Source organism: Moschus berezovskii, chromosome 7 (genome assembly GCF_049115385.1).
Source record: "Moschus berezovskii isolate FMDL1 chromosome 7, NW_MosBer_1.0, whole genome shotgun sequence".
Lineage (NCBI taxonomy): Eukaryota > Metazoa > Chordata > Mammalia > Artiodactyla > Moschidae > Moschus > Moschus berezovskii.
Window position 1 is genome coordinate 13,566,883 of NC_142466.1, and position 16,884 is coordinate 13,583,766.

Sequence of the window (16,884 nt, forward strand, 5' to 3'; positions counted from 1 at the left end):
GACCCAATTGCATTCTGCCACAGCAGTGGTATTGTTGACATAATTGGTTATTGTAGTGTTATATATTTATAAACGTATCTTCCTTTAGAAGTGCCAGCTTGAAAAAATAAAGAATGGAAAGAGAAAGGCCTGTTACAAGGTTTTCTTATGCTGCTGCTGCTGCTGCTAAGCCACTTCAGTCGTGTCCGACTCTGCGACTACTCAGACCAAATTTATCTTTTTTTTGAAATCAGAATTTAGGACTTGGTAGATGAAATTTTAGATCTGCAGCTGATGGCATCTTTTTAAGAGGAAACGACTGAATGAACTCTACTTTTACATCTCAATTTAAACATTAACAAATCTTGAAGCAAGGAGAAACTACAATTTGCTACAATGACTTTCTGAAAGGATGTTATAAAACAAACAGGAACTGCTTGTGCTGGTAGATGTGAAAAGCCACACTCCATCACCTGCCTTAAACTTCCCGAAGTCCAGCCGTGGTCCTTAGCCCCAATACTGGGGCGGGGGGCGGGGGCGGCTAAAGTGAAAGTGAAGTGAAGTGAAGTCGCTCAGTCGTGTCCGACTCTTTGCAACCCCATGGACTGTAGCCTACGAGGCTCCTCCATCCGTGGGATTCTCCAGGCAAGAGTACGGGAGTGGGTTGCCATTTCCTTCCAAGAAGTACTGGGGAAGGCCTCGACTGAGATCCACAAACCAACCATTCACTAGAAAGGATAATCCCTCACTTTTCAAAGTGAGAAAAACTAGCCTACAACGATGTGAATATTTTTGCATTTTATAACAGATTCTGCAAAGGGGGGCTTTTAAAATTGCACAAGTCACTCTGTGGTATATTGGGTTTGCCAAAAGTTCATTTGGGTTTCCTATAACAGCGTATGGGAAAACACAAATGAACTTTTGGCCAACCCAATAGTTTTCCAAGGTCAAAATGGGGCCTAGGGAAGCCTCAAGCCTCTGAGAGCAACTCAAGAGCTAAAGAAAATCCTAATTCCTAAGGGAAAGTTCCTGAGGTATTATTTGACTAAAAACATTACTTGGTTTGGAGTAAGACTGAGATGTGAGTGAGAGGATAAAAACTAAATTCCCCGCATGTAACTGTGTTATCAAAGGCCCATAATAAATTTGTACTTTCTCTTCCCAATACAAAATTGCAAACCTACCACAAAATCTTGGGTCATATTTTGGGTGAAACGATTTCCATCAATTATTCTTTCTCTGCTACAAAATTACAGATGCTCAATATATTTAATCCAAAATTTTAATGGGAAAGTAGTGCCTTCCAGTATTGAAAAACTTAAAACCCTTGCTGATTGTTTTCTACCCTTGGGAAAGGATGCACGACATAGAGGAAATGAAGTCCAAAATCTCTCTCAAACCAATTTTATTTGGTAATTTCATTCTTGCTTTCAAGTCCCAGTGAACAGAGAAAGCAGGTGTCTGCCTCACTAATCATAGCCCTGGGTTTAATAACTCAAAGTTGGGTCTCCTAAGATAAAGTCTCTAAGGAAAACACTTAATGCAGAATATGACAAGCTCTCCCTAATGAGCAACTCAATGAGAATTTTGCAGCATCCCTGGAGACAAAGGGAGGTGCTTTGGAGTACTGTAAACCACGGCTAGAGACCATGGACTCCCTCTGAACTTGCCTACAAGCACCTGTTCAGGAAGGATACTGATCATCTCAAAGCTGTCACAGGAAGAAACCTCAGTATCTTTCTTGGAAATTCACTCCTAGCCACACTGTACATCTATGTCACTTGGCACAGTGGCTAGCACATAAGTAGACAAGATACAACACTGACATTAAGTAGTTGGTACTTTTCTGGAAAATCCCCCTTCAGGGGTAAAGATGAAGGTGATCACCCTGCCACCCAAACACATCCGGGATTCATTTCTCAGTTTCTCCTTCTTCCAGATTCTTTTGTCTGGTTTTTCTGAAGATAAATTAGTAAAAGTAGTCTAGTCACACAAGACTGTTCAATCTTGAACTTTGATATTAGAGATAAGCAGAAATAGAAATAAAACAAATTATAACCACTGCATAGTTCCTAGTCATTTATTAGTGTAGAACTTTCTGCAGGTTGGTGACCATCTTATAGGTTGAAAAAAATTAACTTCAAGGCAGTATAAACAATTTCCTCAAAGTCGGTGTTGGAGCAGATCTTTGTGTTATCAGTTCATTTTCACGCAAAACGACTGGAAATGTGTTTGGGACATTTCCAGTCAACCACTGGCTGAAATGGGATGTGAGCCATCCTTTAGCTGCTAGCCATAATGAGGTGCAGCAGTCTGGGACGCCGCCGCCCACTGCACAGCAATGCTGAAGTTAACTATCTGCACCTTCCCAAACTGTTCTGACACCCTGATCACTGTGCTGTGAGTATGGGCTGTGGAATAAACAACTGGGACCCTAATATGCTAACACTGCACAGAAGACTGGAATTAATAGTCCAAGCAGCAGCCGCTGCCAACCTTTTGATTGCACAGACCACTATAAAAATCTCTAAATACAGAACTAACTCGGGATGGCAAGCTCTTTATTTTTACCAAATAAGGGCACAGAGTAGACATTTTAACTGAAAATTTACTTTGAAGTCATTATACCGTCTTTTCTTTTTCCTATTTTGCCTCAGATCAACACCCTTCTGCTGGTCATTCAGGAACGATGGGTTGAGACTTCTAGCACCAAGCCTAACCTTGCACTTAGGGTCCACAGGTCACAGCTTAGGCACACTGACCCACAGCATGGTCGATCCCAGACAGGGCTCTTTCCTTATCCCTTCAAACTAAAAATCCCACCTCCATCCCACTCCTACTGACTCACTGCCACTGTTAACTTGGAGAGAGAAAGTTCACAAACCCCTAATTGAGGCCACGGCATTTACAGATCTTTTTGTTCCTTTCCTTTAACTTTCACATATTTTATTTAACAAAAGTATTACTAAAAGCTCCGTCAGGGGACAAAGCTACTTTATTTGGACAAAATTTGCTACATATACAGAAAAGTTTGAGATGTATTTCCAATCAGCCCAATCCCAAGCATTTGGTAATTACAGCCAGAAGTTTGGAAAGTCTTACTGGAGACATGACCCTGTTTACAATATTTTATGTGGAAAACACACACACACGAGCAGCTTCTACTAATATCTGTACATTCTATGAGAAGTGAAAATAGTTTCATAAATAAATAAATTTTTAAGAAAAGTTTACTCAAAAACAAATTCAAACTATTAGGCTTTAAATAATGAGATGATTTAAGTTTAATTTTATTAGAATAAGTCAGAATATTATATTCAGTATATACACTTCTACACAAAACACATTTGCACATGTTTCTGAAAGCTACTTGCAAAAAAAAATGTCTAGAGGTACTATCTATCACATTCTGAAAATGTCCAGGTACGTTGTATTTTCTAAGCATTATGTTAATTTGTGTATTTTTTTTTAAAGAAAGACAAAACTGGATGGTCAATGTGGGTTTGCGTAGGTAAACCTAAAATCTGGCATGTTCTTTGACAAATCTTGCTTTCAAAAGCTTATTGAATAATGTCATTTTCTCTGTACATGATTTGCTTTACTAGCAGCTGGGGTAAATGTATGGATCTCTTCTAACCTTCTCACTAACTCATGGCTCCAGGAACTAGCAAGCTTATAGAGAAGTCAGACTGGCTCATCCTGTGCCTGAGGCGAGATGAGGTTCATTCCTGGCTCTCAGGAGGGCTGAGGGAGCGTGGACAGCCACACCCGACTGACCACAATCAGAGATGCCTGCCAACACCACAGCTAAAAAGATCTCTTTAAGATACTATGGACTTTTACAGGCAAGTCTTAGATTGCCACGAGTGCTAAGTCTGCCTCTATTCTATTTCCCCACAAGAACATGCAGGGAGGGAGTGGAAATACAAGGACACAAGGAGACTCCTTCAGAGTAAAGCAACAGGAACCTCCCGTTGCAGGCGGAACAAAATATGACAAGAGGGAAGAAGCCTGGACAGTGTGGTTATATAATTCTATCCTGACCTAAGACAAAGGGGCGGAAACTGGGCTATGTTTAGAAGAGTTGAAAAGGAAATGGAATAAAATTACCCAGGAAGGAGAAGTGGAACAGACTTAACAGATCTGATCAATTCTGGAATCCTTTATACTCAATGCTTTCCCCACATTTAGGTCAAGAGTTCAGAAATGAAAGGACAGAGACCAAGCATCAGGGCTTGGATGAACTCAGGCTCTTCCCTCAGGGCAGGTGAAACTGGGAGGCACATATTGTAAAACCCAAACACTATATTCCAAAAGGAACAGAAACACCTTTCAATTGGAATGCATGACGTCTAACTTTAGTCAGGTTCAAAGAGCCAGGCTCTCTCCACCAGTGTGAATGATCAAGAGTCAGCTGTTTTAGAGGCTGGAGGTGTGCTTTTCTTAGTCAAGATACATTTTATCTGTCTACAAGTCCAGTTCACAGAAGACATTCAAATCACGTTTCACGTGCAAAAGCAGTGAAGTCTAAGGTGCTTCCAATGCGCTGAGCTGTAATATGATCATCTTCCATCTTTCTACTCATCCCAAAATTACTTTCTTCAGATTTCTTGATTTTTCAAGGATGACCTTCTCAGTGGAGTTGTATTTTGCAGAAAAGTCCCAATGAATGCTGTAATGAGCAGTTGATCTGAGATTCCAAAATGGAGATGAAAGCTACTAAAAATGGAATTTTTTTCAAAACACACTGCTAATTTAAGATAAATCCAAGTATTCTAAGTCAAAACATAAACTGATGGCAGTTTTCTCTAAAGTTATAAATAGATTAATAAAATTCAGAAATAATCATACACTCAAGACAGCCTGCAAGGAATAAAGAATGAAGTATCTGGGAATCTCAACAATTTTCCTGAAAATGTGCTACAAATTTCAGAGTCACAAATAACAGAATCCCACATTTCCAGTCACTGTGTTCATTTGAAGTACACATTTCATTTGTACTATGAATGTGAGATCCTAAAACATGAGAAAAAGTCACATGTAGATAGAAAATCTTTATAATAATTAAAAATTTTAGAGGAAATATGCTCATCTTTTAAACAAAACATTAACATTCCATTTGCTATGAAACAAATGCCCACAGCCAGCAGGAGGCAGGTCCACCTAGGAGGGCGGCCCCACACCTAATGCCTCAGGCCCTGTTCTTACCATCCGCACCTTTCCGGCAGACCTTTGCAGAAAGGTTTTTCACCATGACGTCACAAAGCTCTGGACTTGTGGCTTCAACAGTTCAGTGTGTAAGGCGGCAAGAATCCTTCAGGATCTGGTGCTCCATTCAAAGGTGACAGACAGCTACTGACAGAGAGGCAACAAAGCCGGAACAGGCCAGTGTGCAATGAAGGCGGTCTTTAAGGTCAGGGCTTCCTGAGTGACAACCAAACTCTACACTCAGAAACTGTAGTTCTGTTGTGAAAATGGGTCTAAAACTTCCAAAATACAGACAGCCGTCGTTTGAGGCTCACTTTCTCGTGTGTGCTGCTGTGTACTGACTCTCCCCAGATATCTCATCAACCTTAGGTAGCTGAGTCAGTCTCTGAATCCTCACAGTGATTTGCAAGGCTGTGATGTGCAGTGAGCCAAGGAGGTGCAGACCTTCCCATGGGACACACACACTAGAAATGCTATTGTCGTACAACTGAGGCCAGCATAAAACAAATTTAGGTTTCACTTAGAAGTTTCTAGAAGGCAACCGTCAAATGCTGATTATACCCATGCCATCAACTCTCCACTATGTTCAGGATTCTACAATATTTCCTGAAGTTATATAACAGGGACAAAAGATCCATTTTTATGGTATTTTCTCTAAGATATTTTGAATTAAGCTAATCCTTGAGCCACACGCCCATTTGCAACATACCAGAATGAAATCAAACTCATTACTAGGAAACACACTTGTATTTCCCAATATCACCTGCCACTATCTTTAAAATAATAGTATGCCAGTGTGAACTACCCAAACTAACATCAGAATGCCTACTCTTCAAGGGATTTGCCATACTATTTCATAATCTCCAGGAAACTAATTCCCTGCCTTCAAGCACCTGAGCTTAGTTATATGCGAGCTTACCCCCCCCCACAAACCCCCACCATCATCTTTATTCTTAGGCTCTTAAGTTTTTCCCTCTCTTGGGTCTCTTCCATTTGTACTCACAGTGTTCAGAATCTAAGAAGGTCTTTAAAATATTCATTCCAGTAGGGACCAAGTCTTTTCCTGGCTAATTCCTTCGGGATATATCAAATGCCTAGGCCCAGTCAATACTGTGGCTAGGACTGGCTAAGAGGAAACACCTGTATTGACAAAAGTATCACAGAAGGACCATTTTTTAAAGTCAGTTGTAAGGGAAAGCAGCTAAATAGGCAATACATATTTAGGTTAAAATGTAACTTGATTTTTAAAAAATTTTGATTTTTTCATTGTGCCATTTATTAAATATTTATCAGCCAATTCCTATTAAACCAAGCAAAGCAAGGGGAAGGAGGATGCAGTTACAGTATATTTTATATAGTTTATCAGGTTCTACACGCCTTCTAACAGAAATGCTATCAAAAGTTCTATTCTACCAATTTCTGTATTACTGGAGTATCTACTAACAATAAAACCTGGAAGGAATAGTGAACACCCTACTGAGCTGGCACTCAGTCTCTCAAGTTCCTGGAATTCTCCTCATTCTTTCCCTTTAATCTTCTTTCAACTGCTCTGAATAAGGTCTTAAAAAAAAATCAACCTTTCCCCAGTTTTGGTCAAAAGAAAACGGAGGCAATCATATTTGACCATCAGCATAACTACCCATCCCAGAATGCTTAAACCTCTTAATCCCAGCAGGAACAAGCCAGAGAGGACAACCACCAATCACGGCACTCCAGTCACCCACAGAATGCCTGATTCTCCTTTCAGACGCCAGTTCTCCACCCATCCCTTTGGTTGCGAGTGCCCTAGTTCACATTCTGGGTCTGCTTCAGAGTAACCCCCAGTTTTAAAACAGTGCACGTAGAATACAGGCAACCTCCCACTCTTAAGGGAAACAGTCCTTCTTGGAAAGTCAAGCTTTGTTCCTTCTCCTCTTCATTCACAGTCTGTTTCATGGCCATTTTCCTTTCCTAATTCATTCATTCAACAACAGGGAGAGAGAAGCAGGCAAAACTGAGTGGCTCCTTTCCCTCTTTATTGGCACTTCCGTCCCACATGATAATGTCTAATTTGAAAACTGGCAGCATTTTGCCACTGGTGTATCTGGATATATTGGGTAGAATTTGCATATCCTGCTATGACCATGCTGAGGCCATTTCCAGGTTGAAGTTTTGTAATTACTACCTTTAGGACTATCGCCTGACAATTATTTCATCTTTCTCCTTCTGATCAAGAATCACCTCTGACTAAGGAAGCGACACTACATGAGGTAGAAAGGCAAAAAAACTGATCAAACTGGCATGGGAAGATTATATAAAACCCCCCAAATCTTGAAAAGATAACTATCTCCAGAGTATGACATTGATACTAACAGCTGAGAATTTGAGACATGCACGCTAACTCAGAAATACAAAATTATAACGCCTATCCTTCTATATGTTTTATTAAATCTATTGAGTCACCTAGTAAGTCATTATATATACAAAAACAACAATTTCCAGAGTTCCTAAATATTTCCAACATATTCAACTTAGGGATCCAAGATTCTGAACATGCCATCACCAAAAAAAATTGCAAACCTAAAAAACAAAAAGGAAAAAAAATTAAACAATGTCAAAAGGAAAAGATTTTCTTAGAAAAGGTCAGTATTTTATAATTTTCAAAGTGACATTCTAAAGTTAATGCTTTTTCCCCCATTTACAGTTATAAGTTTTTAAAGTTTAACATCAAAGTTCTCCTTAATAACAAGGCTGTTTACTTACAACAAAATAAATACTAAACTATACTCATACACGTTACCTATTTAAATATTTACTGGTCAAAATACCTTCATATTTACAGTTTGAAAATATAAGGTGGTACTGGTTTTGGCTTTATTTTTTTGAAGCTATCATTAAGGTAACAAACATTCAGATGCATAAATGAGATTGTTTATCTCCTCCTTACATAACTCACCTTGAGAAACTGTTTTAGCCAGTTAACAGTGGTTACGTCTTTGCACTTCTACTACACTAGCTTTTAGCACATGAAATAAGAAAGATGACCTTCAAAGTTCTTGTAAACTCAAAAAGGGTCCATCTATATAGGATTTATTTGAAAAAGAAAAACAATTTTGTTTTGGAAAATATAAGACATGGTTATTTTTAACCAGTAATTCTCATAAAAACATTAATACACAAAAATGAACTATAGGAACAATTCTCCTAATTACAGACTTAAAAACCATGCTATTTAGACCAGTCTATTTAATGATTCCATAGAAAATTCAAAGTTCAGAGTTCACATTTCCAAAAGAAGAGGAAAACAACAAATTAGGAAACAAAATAAAACAAGGAAACAACCTATTGTATACTGCTTTTTTTTTTTTTAGAACAAGGCTAGGCTGAATTATTTAAATATAAATTGAGCTCACAAATATAAAGTTATTGCACTCTGGATTAGCCAAAACAATGCCTAGATTTATGTAACATGTAAATAAATTTATCATCACAGAAGGTCATATAACATGAAATAGAAGACTATATTTTATAAATTTTAGGTCATTCTCAACATCTGAGAAAATACTATCCATAAAATACTATTTGTGATACTATTTGTAAGAAAATACTGTTTGTAGGGAAATTAGGTGATGTTTAGAACTATACTATAACTGAGTCTCTAGAAGAAAACATGAAAATAAACATGACTTAAAAAAAATAATTCTTAATGCTGTCAGCATTTTAGAATTTGCCCTCTGTATTACTCTCTGGAATAGAATGACAATTTTATTTTCTCAGTATCTCATCAATTAAACAAACTGATGTATAATTTATTTAGACTAAATGTAAGTAAATTTATAATATTATTTTTGCTATTAGTGCCATTACATGTAGTAGAGGAAATGAAATAACATAAAGAACCACTTACTCTGAAAAAGTAGCTAAGTATAAGATCTGAATTTGAGCAAAGAATCTGCAGAGATTCCATTCTGGGGGGTTCTGGGAGGATCAGGTCTAGGAATTGCCTACGACATCAACACATTTAACAGGACATGGTCCATCGGAATACACTTAATAAAGAGAGCCTCTACACCCCCCTAAAAATGTTTTACTATAACAGAGTGCTTCTATCATAAAATATATTTTGAACTAAGATACATGCAGTAATTAGAGCAGACTTAACTGATAGAACTAACACTCTTAATGGGCACTTCACATTTTAAAAAACCAAAAACACATACATACATAAAACATCAAAATTCTTTATGACAGAAAAACCTGTGGCAAGAATCCTTACTGTCTAGTCTGAAAAACTTATTAAGTCCACAGTTCCTTTTGAGAGCAAACTATATTGGATTTCAAAGGGGGGAAAAGATTATTTCAATCTGCAAATACCTAACAGTCTGAGGTGCTTTCCTATAATAAACATTTTGCTGCTAATTAAGTAGCTCACAAGATCTCAATTTTTTAAAACTATGTTTAACCAACTCTAAAAGGTTTAATTGATATATAGTTTTATATAATTAATCCTTTTACTATTAAACACTTGAACCAGTTTAGTTAGGGTGACAGCACGTTGTTTAACATCTTTTGTTCACAACTTACAAAAAAAATTAAGCTTATAAAGAAAGGAATTGGGGTAGGAGAGGAGACACAGAAAAACATGAAGGCCTCTCTTTGTCTCAGGCTTTGCCATTACCATTCTGTCTGCAGTGGTTTCAGGACGAGGCGATCGCACACCTTCTAGTCAGAAATCAGATGGCCTCAAAACAACCTCATTTCAGTCTTAGGCCTCATGTCTTTCGTTTAGAGCTAAAAACAAAAATACATGTGAATGAACAAAAGGTCATGAAATGAAATCTCTACATGACACTGAAATGTAAGCTATCAGAAGCCATTATTAATCTCAGAAAAATGAAAATGTACACACTTCCATCCAGAGTATCGTAACCTTACTTAGAATGAGAGGGTACTGCCCTTCAGGTGCTAGGTATGACAATAATGACAATTTAATTCCAAGGTGGTTCAACAAAGCCAGAGCAGTATTTTATTCATTCATCTCCAGAGATTATGAAATGTTTATTTATTTCTTACAGAGTTAAATATAACAATATCATTAATGAAGCTAATGATGTTAGACAGCAACTAAGCTCTTCTTTATGCACATAAACCAAGGCAAGAAAGAAAAGTGTAATAATGAACCAGAAGAATGGTCTGCATAAGAAACACATTTTTGTGTATTCTAAGAACTCCTCATTCCAACAGTAAAGTAGCTGAAAATTAACCTGTTTCTGTAATCAAAGTAAGTGCTCACTCATTCTACAAACAATGAATGTTCTAAGTGCTGGAAGCCAAATGCTAAATATGAAAGACGGCTTCAAACCTCAGTGAGGGGATCCTAGCTTTTATTTCCTAAGTTTTTGTCTTGCTGCTGCTGCTGCTGCTAAGTCACTTCAGTCGTGTCCGACTCTGTGTGACCCCATGGACTGCAGCCTATCAGGCTCCTCCGTCCATGGGATTTTCTAGGCAAGAGTACTGGAGTGGCTTGCCAAAGTTTTTGTCTTAGGTCTGGGTTATAATGCTAAAAGGACAGAAAGTAAGGGCTGCTCTGTTTCCATGGGAGCAGGAAGGCAGTATGTATCAGGGATGACAGAATGAGACTGTAGGGCTGGAGACAAAACCCACTGAGAAGCACAGCTCTCACGATGCAAGTGAATGGCAGTCACCAGCTGGGCTCGCTTTAATTTTTTTTTATTTTAGCTTTTTTGGCTGTGCTGGTCTTTGCTGCTGCAGGTGGGCTTTCTCAGCTGTGGCGAGTGGGGGCTGCTCTCTTCACTGTGCTGTGAGAGCGTCTCACTGTTGCCGAGCATGGGCTCATCAAGCTCGTGGGCTTCAGTATTTGTGGCTCACAGGCTCCAGAGCACAGGCTCAGGAGTTGCACTGCTTCACAGCATGTGGGATCTTCCCAGGCTGGGGATCAAACCAATGTCCCTTATATTGCAAGGCAGATTCTTAACCACTGTGCCACCAGGGAAGCCCTGGTCTCTATTTTAGTGTGAAGCTTGTGTTTTCAAAACCCTACATTAATACTGAAAATTAGTTCTCTTTCATTCATACCTCAGTGGTTTCGACAAGTGTAAACATTTCAGACTATTTCCTAAGGTTAAATGAGCCAAGAAGCTTTCAAAATCACTTACTATAAGAGTACTTCATTCACCTGAAGCCACAATTTAAAACTTAGAAACTCTGCAGCCAAAGTTCCACTAAAAGAGATGGCCTTAACTACAGTGTAATGAAAATGAACATCTTATAAATTTTTATGCCATTCATAAATATCCACTAAGTAAAACACATGAATTACCACTAGAGTCTACACACTGTTTAATGTTTTGCATTTCTCTGCCTGATCTATACCAGTGAAATTCTTTAACTGTATATGAACATGATACCTTACCAAAAAATATAAAAATATATACACATGATTCAATTTAAGCTCTATCTATGTTTGTCTTAAATCAGGAATCATAAACACATCTGAATTAGCTTATCTTCTTAATTTTTTCTGTGAAATCCAACTAAATTCAGTATCTAGACAACTGTTACAAAGTTAAATGGTTTGACTTTGAAGTTTCTAGGTCTCAGAACCATCCTTTAAAGTAATAAACTGTAATTTATACTTAAATATTTAGAATAAAGAAGAAAAGAAGTTTTGAGTCATATCTAGATTTAGGGTATGATTTGCCTCAAGTGAAAATATTAAAAACAAATTCATAAAGCTTTGAAGATCATTTTCCCATGGATGTTCATAAGATGATTCTGTAACCTTTTTATTTGGCGCATTCAAATTTTCATCAAGGAAAACTGCATGCTGGTCTTATTTGTAAGCAGTCAGTGCTGCCTCCTTTATCACGTATGTCATAGATCCCTGTTTTCTGTTGCAATAAATTTCAAAGAAAACATAAATTATCGATAGATACACTTTCTCTATAAGCCTTCAACACGTACCTAAAAATCTCAAATTTGTGTCTTACATCAACAAAGAGAACTCACAGCTCTTCTCAACTCATATTTGCTAGCGTTCTTTGGCAAAAAGCAAAAAGTAGCTGCCTCTTAAAAACTCCAATCTCCCCCTTGAGTAGCGTTTAGTCTCATGCATACTATGTTCGCAGCTTCATTTCCCCCTTTTGCTTCAGTCAGAGTACATTGTGTCACACAAATTCAGCCCTATCATATTCCCTGAACCAACCCATCCAACCCAGAAAACGCAACAACAAATAATCTGACGCTGTTCTTCAAATTCTACCAATTCAAATTCAAATGCTCCCACTTCGGTCAAGGCCTTTAATGATAAACCAATGAGATTTTAATACTCAGAAGACACGTTTTACAGCTAATTAAGGCAAGTAATTTTATACTCAGTTTTAAATTATAATATTCATAAAACTCCATTTGTCACTTCAAGACTCCTATACTGAGGTCTCCTCTTTAATAAAATCAAAGAGTTCCATTAAGTTAATTATAAATTTCAACAAATCACAGAATCAAATTATAAAAACAATGCCTATAGTGCATCCAATGAAATATACATTCTCATGAAAATCAGTCCCTTAGTTTAGATGTTACTGTAAGTGCCATACATTTATCAGTCAGAAAATCTCAAATTCAAGGATTCTATGGGAAGATGGGAAAATGTTCCAAAATATGATGTTGAGACAACTGCTAGCCATTTGGAAAAATTATGGCTAAATCCTTACCTTCATTTCTTTACAAAACAAATTCCAGGTATATCACAATTAAAATTAAAACATGAGACTATAAAAATACTTGAAGAAAAAAATTATTTAATATATTTTGAAATACAGGAAGGACTTTATGATTTTTTTAACTGTAGAAGTCAAAAAGAAGTCACAATTGATTTTATTGAAGACAAATCAACCAAAAAATCAATTATAAACAAAAACAATAAACCAAGGTAAATATTTGCATCAAATATTAATATGCACAGTCTTGACAAATGGCTAAGAAAAAGACAATTCACTGGAAACTGGGCAATGACTACAGACAATTCACTGAAAAATAAAAATGATCTATAAACATGAAAACATCTTCAAACACTCATAACTTGAGAAACGCAAATTAAAACAACATACTAACAGATGAGCAATGACGATCAAGAATCGGGGGGATGGGGTACTCAACTATGCCACCAGGAGAGGTGTAAACTGATACTCAATGTTCGTGGAACAATGGTAATATCTACAAAAATGTAGAAACCTGCATGTTTTTGACCCACAAATTTGACTTCTAGGACCAGGATTCTTTATATTTCTTCTTTCATGTAAGCAAAAATATTTGTACAAGGGGACTATAATGACAATGTTGCAGCTCTAACATTAACGTACAATAATGAAAGAAAAATCTGGAAAATCATCCTAATTTAATGTCTGAAAAAAGGAAGCTGGTTAAAAAAAATTATGCTTCATTTCACCTAGCTGAGGAAAGGTGTCCTAGATAAACAGGTTTCACCAACTATCTGAAAGAACAGCTGTCCTATAAAACCTTTCATACGCCAAAATGGAATAAAGCAAAGAAGCAATTACCTTAGGACACATCCTGCTAATGGATGCACAGAATAAATCAAGATAAGCACAGATGCTCACATAGTTCAAAGCTATGGAAGCTGGATACTGAGATGCTGAGTGTGGTTCCTGGGGAAGGACTTTAGTGGGGCCACTTTCACTGATTGGGGTGCGCACTGCCTCTGTACCAGTCAGCTGGAAAACAGACAATGAAGGCTATTTTGGCTTTTTGCTTTTTTTTCATAAAAGCAAAAATCCTCCTTGGAATTCTTCTGTTAGAGAAAATAGGCACTGAAGCAGGACTTTCTTTCAAATGAAGTAGAATAAAGAGAACTTTCGAAAAGTAGGGGATACCAGTATCAGTAAGTGCAGAAATGACACCACTAAACAGATAGATACACAATATGATTCATTTAAAAAATAATTTTTAAAAAGCATGCAAGAGCGTGAGTAAAAAAAAGGAAAAAACATGGAAATTATGAAAAGCTATCCAAGAAACTGTCAAAACATGTAAGAATTGGGGGAAGGGCTTTCTACTTATTACTTTATAACTACTGTATATAATTTTTGTTATATATGTAATTATTATTCTATAACTAAAATGTTTTTCAAGGATGCTTTGCTATTTTGGCATTTCAAGACTATGGATTGATTTCTCAAAATGGAAGAAAATTTACAGCCTTGAGTCACGTGTCACGAGCCATCCTCTGAACGTGAGGATGTTTGAGGACCACAGAGGCACTCCGTGGTCACCCCAATATAAACTGTCATCATGGCCCTGGGCACTGTGCTTCTTGAAGCTGGCCACCACTAGCTTCTTCATGCTCTTAAATCTGCACCTGCAGGCAAAGTACACTCTCACTCATAAACCAGGGGCACGTTGCAAGGTTTTGAGTTGACGTTTAAGTGCTTAACAGGCTATCCAATAATAGCTCAGCATGTGCCTGAAAGTCAGTCATCACTTGTTTACCATACCCTCTATCCTAGAGACAGGGCCAGTCCAACGAGCATGTTGTTGCTAGAGATGTCTCCAGCAATTGTAGTCGCCAAACCCAACTCTTTCAAATGACAATCTTGCCATTCAATGTGATACCCACTATGATAAGCAATATATGCAACTGGCCATTGCCAAAGAAAATCAGTCTCCTAGGAAGGAGGGGAAAATAAAATAGGCTCAAAAAAAAAAAAAAATCTGTCCATTTAAAAATGGTCTTAACTCTATAAACCTTTTCACATTTATCCCAAATCAGCACTAAGCAGAGACAGAACTTCTGAATTACTCAGCAGGACAAGGAGCAAATCTCCTCCCCAGGCACGACTAGATGTCAGCACTTGCAGGAGACCTTCACCCTCAAAAGTTTATGACAAATGGACCTGGTAATTACAGTGCACCATTTCTCACTGGGAGCCACGGTGCGTAACCACTGGCATGTACACAATTTTGAACATTTTCAACCTGCATTTTTCTTCAGTTATTAGGCCACTATAATTGAAAGTGCTGTAGGACTTATCAGCATATTAATTAATGCTAATTAATTTTACCTGAGCCCTTACTAACACATTATAATAAATTCCAAAACCTTCTCTCTCTCCTATGTAAGGGTACACAGGGATCTCCTTTCTAAGGCTAACTCTTCCCCTATCACACAGTCCCTGTGGAATTTTACTCCATGAATGAGTTCCTCCTTCATTTACATCTTCCGTTTTCTCTCCAATGGTTCCTTTCCTTTCGTCTACAGACACTTTCAGATTTCCTGATCCAGAGCTAATCCACAATCCATTTCCTTGAACATATCATTGAGTTTATAGAACGTCCTTCTTCCTCTTTGTGTTTATGTGTTTACTGCCAAATTCGTAGAGGGATTTACATTTGTTCATTCACTCAAAAGTCTTTTCTGCAAAATGACTGCGTACCAGAGCATGGGGACACACATCAGCAAGGTCCGCCCTCCTTGGGAACTTATGGTTCCATTAGACAGGTAAGCAAATACAGTTTACTGCCAAGTACTCCTAAGGCCTCTCCTACAGGCTCCCTGCATGCTCCTAACAAGCAGCATTTTCTCTCTTCAACTGATAATTCAGTTTCTGAAATGACGTTTATCATGAGCTTAAAAAGCACGAACTGTCACTGATTTTTTATCTTCTACTTCTCTCAGTATTTAGCTTAATGTTTTCTATATAGTAGGTATTCAAAATGTGCAGAGTGGACAAATCAGAATGGAAGAAAACAGACTGATAACAAAGCTAATTTCAAGAGTACAAGAAAGCAAGCATATTTAATAATATACCCTATTAGTAGGTATATTTCAAATTGCCTTATGGATTTGCCCTATTTTCTCTCCAAATGATGAAATACATACGAACTCAAACAAGAAATGTCTTTAAACAAATGCCCTGATACAATCTGATCACGATGTGAACACAATGTTCAGATTACAGTGCAATTCATTTGTGCTTACCACAGTAGCTGTGGGTGGCAGTGGTCTAGTTCTCCCATATTGAAACTATTAAAAATAGATAATAGACATCCAGGTAAACCCTACATTTAATTGAAAAAAATGATTCAGTTTAGTTCAGTCGCATCTGACTCTTTGCGACCCCATGAATCACAGCACACCAGGCCTCCCTGTCCATCACCAACTCCCGGAGTTCACTCAAACTCATGTCCACAGAGTCGGTGATGCCATCCAGCCATCTCATTCTCTGTCGTCCCCGTCTCCTCCTGCCCCCAATCCCTCCCAGCATCAGAGTCTTTTCCAGTGAGTCAACTCGTCGCATGAGGTGGCCAAAGTACTGGAGTTTCAGCTTTAGCATCAGTCCTTCCAATGAACACCCAGGATTGATCTCCTTTAGAATGGACTGGTCGGATCTCCTTGCAGTCCAAGGGTCTCTCAAGAGTCTTCTCCAGCACCACAGTTCAAAAGCATCAATTCTTCGGCGATCAGCTTTCTTCACAGTCCAACTCTCACATCCATACATGACCACGGGAAAAACCATAGCCTTGACTAGACGGACCTTGGTTGGCAAAGTAATGTCTCTGGTTTTTAATATACTATCTAGGTTGGTCATAACTTTCCTTCCAAGGAGTAAGCATCTTTTAATTTCATGGCTGCAATCAGCATCTGCGGTGATTTTTGAGGCCCAAAAAAATAAAGTCTGA

General features: G+C 37.9%; 1 protein-coding gene across 2 annotated transcripts in view; it reads right to left on the bottom strand.

The window, feature by feature from the left end:
• Nucleotides 1–2,553: 2,553 nt before the first annotated feature.
• LOC148777255 (XK-related protein 6-like) overlaps nucleotides 2,554–16,884 on the bottom strand; it is a 99,187-nt gene continuing 84,856 nt past the window's right edge. Inside the window, exons 2-3 of one of the 2 annotated variants that reach the window (XR_016037792.1) lie at nucleotides 9,845–9,957; nucleotides 2,557–7,746 (exon numbers count right to left, since the gene is read on the bottom strand). Coding sequence is in view for 1 of the 2 variants with exons in the window: in XM_088837819.1 (XP_088693945.1) it covers nucleotides 9,939–9,957 (19 nt within the window). In the remaining variant the exon portion in view is untranslated. Of the gene's footprint in view, nucleotides 9,958–16,884 lie in introns of both variants that reach the window. The other variant, XM_088837819.1, reaches the window with a different exon arrangement.